The 6,000-nt window shown below is 35.3% G+C and overlaps 1 protein-coding gene across 1 annotated transcript in view; it reads right to left on the bottom strand.

Annotated features, from left to right (window-relative positions):
* Nucleotides 1-333: 333 nt before the first annotated feature.
* LOC108195992 (uncharacterized) overlaps nt 334-6,000 on the bottom strand; it is a 29,825-nt gene continuing 24,158 nt past the window's right edge. The window contains exons 27-35 of the mRNA XM_017363037.2: nt 5,037-5,372; nt 4,052-4,205; nt 3,855-3,965; nt 2,888-3,055; nt 1,980-2,103; nt 1,240-1,395; nt 1,061-1,164; nt 920-979; nt 334-654 (exon numbers count right to left, since the gene is read on the bottom strand). Of these exons, the coding sequence (XP_017218526.1) occupies nt 451-654; nt 920-979; nt 1,061-1,164; nt 1,240-1,395; nt 1,980-2,103; nt 2,888-3,055; nt 3,855-3,965; nt 4,052-4,205; nt 5,037-5,372 (1,417 nt within the window). The 3' untranslated portion in view covers nt 334-450. The remainder of the gene's footprint in view (nt 655-919; nt 980-1,060; nt 1,165-1,239; nt 1,396-1,979; nt 2,104-2,887; nt 3,056-3,854; nt 3,966-4,051; nt 4,206-5,036; nt 5,373-6,000) is intronic.

Here is a 6,000-nt window from a genome sequence, read left to right as displayed (position 1 = left end):
AATAACTAAGTTTAATCGACTCAAGCTGAGCCGACTCGTTTAACTAATCGAGCCTAAATCTCTGCCCGAACTCGACTCGTTTAATTTCACGAATCGAGTCGAGCCGGTCCCAAATTCGGCTGGTTTAACGAGTCGAGCCGAGCCCAATTAAACGAGTTCGAGCCGGGCGAGCTCGCGAGTAGCCCGACTCGAATTACAGCTCTTCACTTTCATCAGCCTTTAAACGGACACATTCAACAACCCCAGCCAGTAGAGAATAATTTTCGCAATACATATCTTCACTATACTGGAAGAAAAGTCGGTTGCGAATACCAGAAAAGAGAAAAGTGCTAGTTGAAGGTACAAAAAATTGGAAATTGCATAACATTATCCCCCCTCATTGAAATTAAATATGTAAAGTATATCTATACAATATGTGTAAAGCTATCAAAATTCCGAAATAACTTTGTCTTAGCAGTTCTGTAGACTTTTCTCTTCCAAGCTTTGAATGATGTCCATGCATTTCTTCAATATCGACTTGGCCTCTTGATTTTTTTCTATTTCATACTGATGGTGAAGCTCACCCTTAAACCCAATTTCTATCCTCTGAAATGTTGGAAGTGATTCAAGCAACAAGGTAATTTCTAGGAGACACTCTGAGGCTGTGACATGTACCTAATTACAAAGGAATGAGAATGTGTCAAGTGGTGATTACAATCAAATCAAGGCCTAATTTCTTACTACTCAAATACCAAACCAGATTTCAGGCAAGATATAGTATAAATTAAGAAAGAGAAGCGACCACAAAAATAGAAGCCAAAAGTTCAAACTAAGCAACCATATACAGCCGAGTAAATGACAAGTACCATGCAAAAATAATGTAAAACAGAATAAAGTAGACAAGGTTTACTTGTAACAAATTTTGAGGAGGCTGACATACCTGTCCAATCTTAACAGTCGAGATGCAGTCAACCACCTTGGGAGAAATTGATAGAAATAGCTGGAGAGAAGACAAAACTTGCAGACTTGTAAGATGTAACATATTGATATTAAACACAGAACTAGGCAATTCGATAGTTACCTCGTGAACTAGAGCTGCAATCCTAACATGTTGCGAAATTTCAACTGTATCGCTACGGAGTCTGGAGCATAATTCTTTTATAGTTGAAAAGACCGACATTTTAACTGCCCAAAACAGAACATACAGTTAGAAAACAAGATGATGATGATATTCTGGAAAAACAAAAGTATGAAAATTACCTGTCCAAACAACACTTGGAGCCAGTGAGATTGAAAGCACATGAAGCAAGTTCTGACACTGTTCAATAATGTCAGTTACACGAGCCACACAGATGCAAGAATTAATGCAGTCCATAACTTTATCATGTGGGACAACATCTTTCTTTTCATCTATTTCTGCAATGTAGATGGATTAATAAGATTAATTGTTATTTTCGTTACATTTTAGTATATTTTTTCGGAACATGCAGGTTCATGGATATATTATCAATTAATCTCATAATATCATATTAAAATTTGTCCAGAAAGCAAATCATAACATATATTTGGTTCCATCACATGACTTGATAGCTACATCCAGAGTTTTAAATCAACATTTGCTTACGAAAAGAAGCTTAAGCTCAAAATATACATATATTACAAAGTTGCCCTCTTATTTTTGGGTTCATGCCATGATTTTGTTCTGCTTCAGAATTTTCCATGATTGATTCTCTCTTGGTGCTTCGATAATTGTTTAATATAAGAAGCTTCAGACACACTTGTCAAACGTTACTCTATTGCCAATGAGAGCGAGCACAAAAAAAAAAAAAAAAAAAATTCACAGCCGCAGTCTCACAATTTGATATAGTTTAATAGTCAAACGAGTCTTTTGGTATGTGTTATGCCTTGTAAAAAATCATCATGTATTCATTATCAAAGCACTAGAAAGAATAAATCAGTCAGTCGATGCTATAACCATCTATCTAATCCGTAGTATTTACCTTCTTTGACAATGTTATTGCTAGAAGGTACTTGGCTTGAGTAGACAATTGTTGAATCGCACATCTCAAATAACATTGGAAAGACAATATTGAAGAAGTCTGGATTACTGAATGCCTTGATAATCTGAATAGGAAAGTAACAGAAACTGAAATGTCAAATAACTATATCTAGATCAGAACCTGCTTAAGCCCCAAAATTTTTTATAGGGATGCTCAATGAAGCGAACCATACTAGAAACACCAAAACAGAAAGAAATAATTAAAAGGAGGAATATAATACTTCTTTTTGAAAGGAGAAATATAATCCTTATAGTACTACAATCATAACTACAGAACATTTAGAAGATACATACATGGAATAATCTGATACAACTTGAGAACATATTGCTCATATACGGGAAACACACATTTTGAACATAAAGAAGCTACATCTCAGAAAAGTATAAACTGGTGTTCCTCAAAAACATTAAGATGACAGCCAGAAGTATTATGATAGAACAGCACTTGAAAGGGTGGCATGTTAAGACTGCTAAAAACCTATGGACTCATGTTACGCAGATGATTAATAACATGAAATGAGTTACATTACAGGTACCAGGTTCTCATATTTACTTATTACTAAGAATGAAAACTTTCCTTATTGCTATAGGAGAGTGTGATGCCAAACTGCACTGTACTTAATTTATACATATTGTTAACTTGAAGGATGAGGTTTCATCCATTCGAATCTCTTTTATCTATCAAGAGGATCGTATCTTCCCTATAAAAGGAACTGTGAATGGCGGTCATAAAAAGTATCATTGGAAGCCCTCTTCAGGACTGAAGGCAGAAATGCAGTTGCATTTAGTTACCAAAGTTGAAAAGGATACATTACAAGTACGCACTTCAAAAGCAGAATTAATATTTACCTGCTTTAGACAGCAAAAAGCTGTCTCCCTATATTTCTTGTCTTTCTTTTTACATGCAGAAGATACCAAGCTTAAAATTTCATTTGATGTTGCAGGATCCGAATTGACGATTGCTATATGGCAGGATTCACAAAGAGCTGACAAAGCACATAATAAAGCTTCCTTTCCCTGTCAAGTTAACTGATATTCTTGAGAAACTGAAGCAACATTAGAAAGAAGATACTTACTAGACACAAATTTTGAATTTATTTCCTTGCTCAATTGACAAAGTAGGCTGCCCAACCAACTTAACTGGAGGATAGTTATAATTGTTGGGAAATTAAGCATAAAAAATGTAAGATACATGTATACAGGGGGGGGGCCTCAGACAATGACGATAACAGGTATATAACTACAAGGGCTTATTGTTTTCAAATATCACCAGTTTCTTTGTTTCATGGCATCAACGAAAGTGGCTTGACACTATAATGTTCATTTTGAAAGCTTCGTTACTAAAACGTGACGATTGTTACTAATTTATACAACTGCTGTTGACGCCTTAAATGAGAAAGCTGCAGAGTAACTGACATGGAAGTAGGCACCAGGATGGAACTCAGGTATTCCGATAAAATCGATATAAGTTTTGCAGGAAGAACAGAAACTCCTGGTCATAAGACATAAATCTAGAAAACATGATCCAAGAGAAAATGGGTTGGTCTTTAAATTATTTTAAACGACTTTTGTCAACCAACATACTAGATACACTTGACCAAAATCTGATGTTCGCTATTGTCTAGGAAGTGAAAACAATATAAAACTTACAAGACAAGATTTGATACTTGTTTCGGAGGCAAATCATGGTCACACAAATTCACTTTAACACTTCAGTTTGCATATAAATCTTCAGATATTTAAGCTTAACAAACAATGCTTGCATTTGTGTGTGTGTGTTCTGCGCTCGCATTACAATCAAAAGAAAATAGTTGACCTCCCATAAACGACCAGGAATTTCCTTCATAAGAGATGCAAGCAAAACATGGTGGTGTGGTGATACTGTATCACCTAAGACTTCACAAAGCTTACTAATTGCCAGGCTGGCCTGAAAAAGAAAAGAAAATATCAATAAACATGATAGTAAGTAAAAAAAGGACTTATTTATGTGAAAGTGAGAGTTAATTAAGATACCTTTTTCTTACTTGCCCATGATGATGATGTAACTCCTTCGTCCACAAGAGTAACGATTTCGTTTAGATACAACTGAAGAGTAACTCGTTCACTACTCATATTTTCCTCCCACAATTCCTCATATAGAGTAGAAACATTCTTGTCATCCTCGAATCTGTAGATGTATAAATTATATAACACAATCTCGAAATCACAAGAATCAGATGATACTGAAGAAATACATAATTATTTTACTGGCAAGAACATTAACATTTTACAAATATAATGCCACTTCTGGCCAGGGATCTACGAAAAGAGGCTTCAGTAAATATCAGGCCTGCAAGAACCTCACATGTCAACGAGCTTATATAGTTCAATATTTATTTAATGAAGTTTAGATGTATAAATAAACTAAAGAAAAATAAAGAGTAGAAATACAATGGATACAAGAATGAAAAAGGTAGGAAGAAGAAAACAAAAACAAAAAGAAGAAGAAGAAGAAAAAGAGGAAGAGAAGGAAGAGGAAGAGGAGGAGGAAGACGAGGAGGAGGAAGAAGGAGAAGGAGAAGGAGAAGGAGAAGGAGAAGGAGAAGAGGAAGGAGAAGAGGAAGGAGAAGAGGAAGCAGGAACAAAAAGATTTTTTACTCTAACACGTCTCAGAAAAGGTCTAGCCTAAATAAATTTTCCCACGTAAAACTGTAGGGCTAAACCAGATGAGGAATGGAGAACACGACACCTAGATGCCTGAACCCCTTCTTCCAGCATCACAATGGCATACATGTCGACTCCATAACAATAACGAGTGCAATTTTTATCAAGTGGAGAACAAGGAACCATATTGTGAAATTTAACAGAAATTCAATCTAGTGAGCTATAATTGCCGGATAATAGCACACACATAATTATCAAATCAATGCATTGAGACAGCATAACAGTCAGCTCTCCTGCCAAAACAGTGTATAACTGAGATACAGTTCTACCGAAAAGCATGGTACAAATTACTAACCTTGATATAAATATAACTGGAACAATTATAGTCTGATATCCGCTCAATACATCACTGGCTGTTGATGAGTAGCTTTTCAATAGAAGCGCACATGAACTTTGAGAATTCTTGTCACCAGTATGCAAAGCTACCGTATCTTCAACCAACTTATGGGCCTGGGAGGGAGTTGAATATTTTAAAATGGTTGCACAAGCATTTGCATAGGCACGTTTGGATGTAGCACTTTTCTCCTCCTTGACAGCTGTAAATAAGAGCTTCAACAGCATGCTTGTGTATGGCTTAATATCGCTACCAACTTTTTGCACTAATAAGCTTATAAAGTTTGCCACGCCAACCCTGCACCAAAAAATAGTGTGATAATAGATCAGTGAGACCCCTCTCATTTTCTTTTATTATCAAAAGAGCTATTTTAATATGTGTGTGTGTGTGTAAATATACACACACACACACACACATATTAAAATAGCTCTTTTGATAACCATATACACCACTATTTTCTATGTTGTTAATCACTAATTTTACACAGTGTATTCATCAGTTTATATTTTTAATATAATTGAGAAAATTTACTTATGATTGACATTGGTGGTCGATTATTGATGATCAATTATAGTTGTAGAATGTCTATGATGTTAGCAAAAGATGGGATGAGGTGTGTGGTGATGGTAGATAGTCATTAGTAGTGACAAGTTATGATGACAAACGGTGATAGTCAAATCATGGTTGTAAGTGAAGGCGGCAGTAGTGGAAGGGGTTGATAATGATGCCGGGAGTTTCATCAATGTAGTATGATTGAAGATGATGATGATATACGTTGTATATATGTGTATTTATATATCTATGTTTGTCAGATTTTGCATATATAAATTAGTGATTTCTGATATACAAATGAGTGATTTTTGTATTTAAGAACAGTGATGAAAAACTGGCCAGGGACGAGTTTCTAGTTTCTAGGCTAATTTAG

This window comes from Daucus carota, chromosome 7 (assembly GCF_001625215.2).
Source record: "Daucus carota subsp. sativus chromosome 7, DH1 v3.0, whole genome shotgun sequence".
Taxonomy (NCBI): domain Eukaryota; kingdom Viridiplantae; phylum Streptophyta; class Magnoliopsida; order Apiales; family Apiaceae; genus Daucus; species Daucus carota.
Note: the sequence above shows the minus strand (reverse complement) of the source record. Positions and strands in the feature narration are given on the sequence as shown.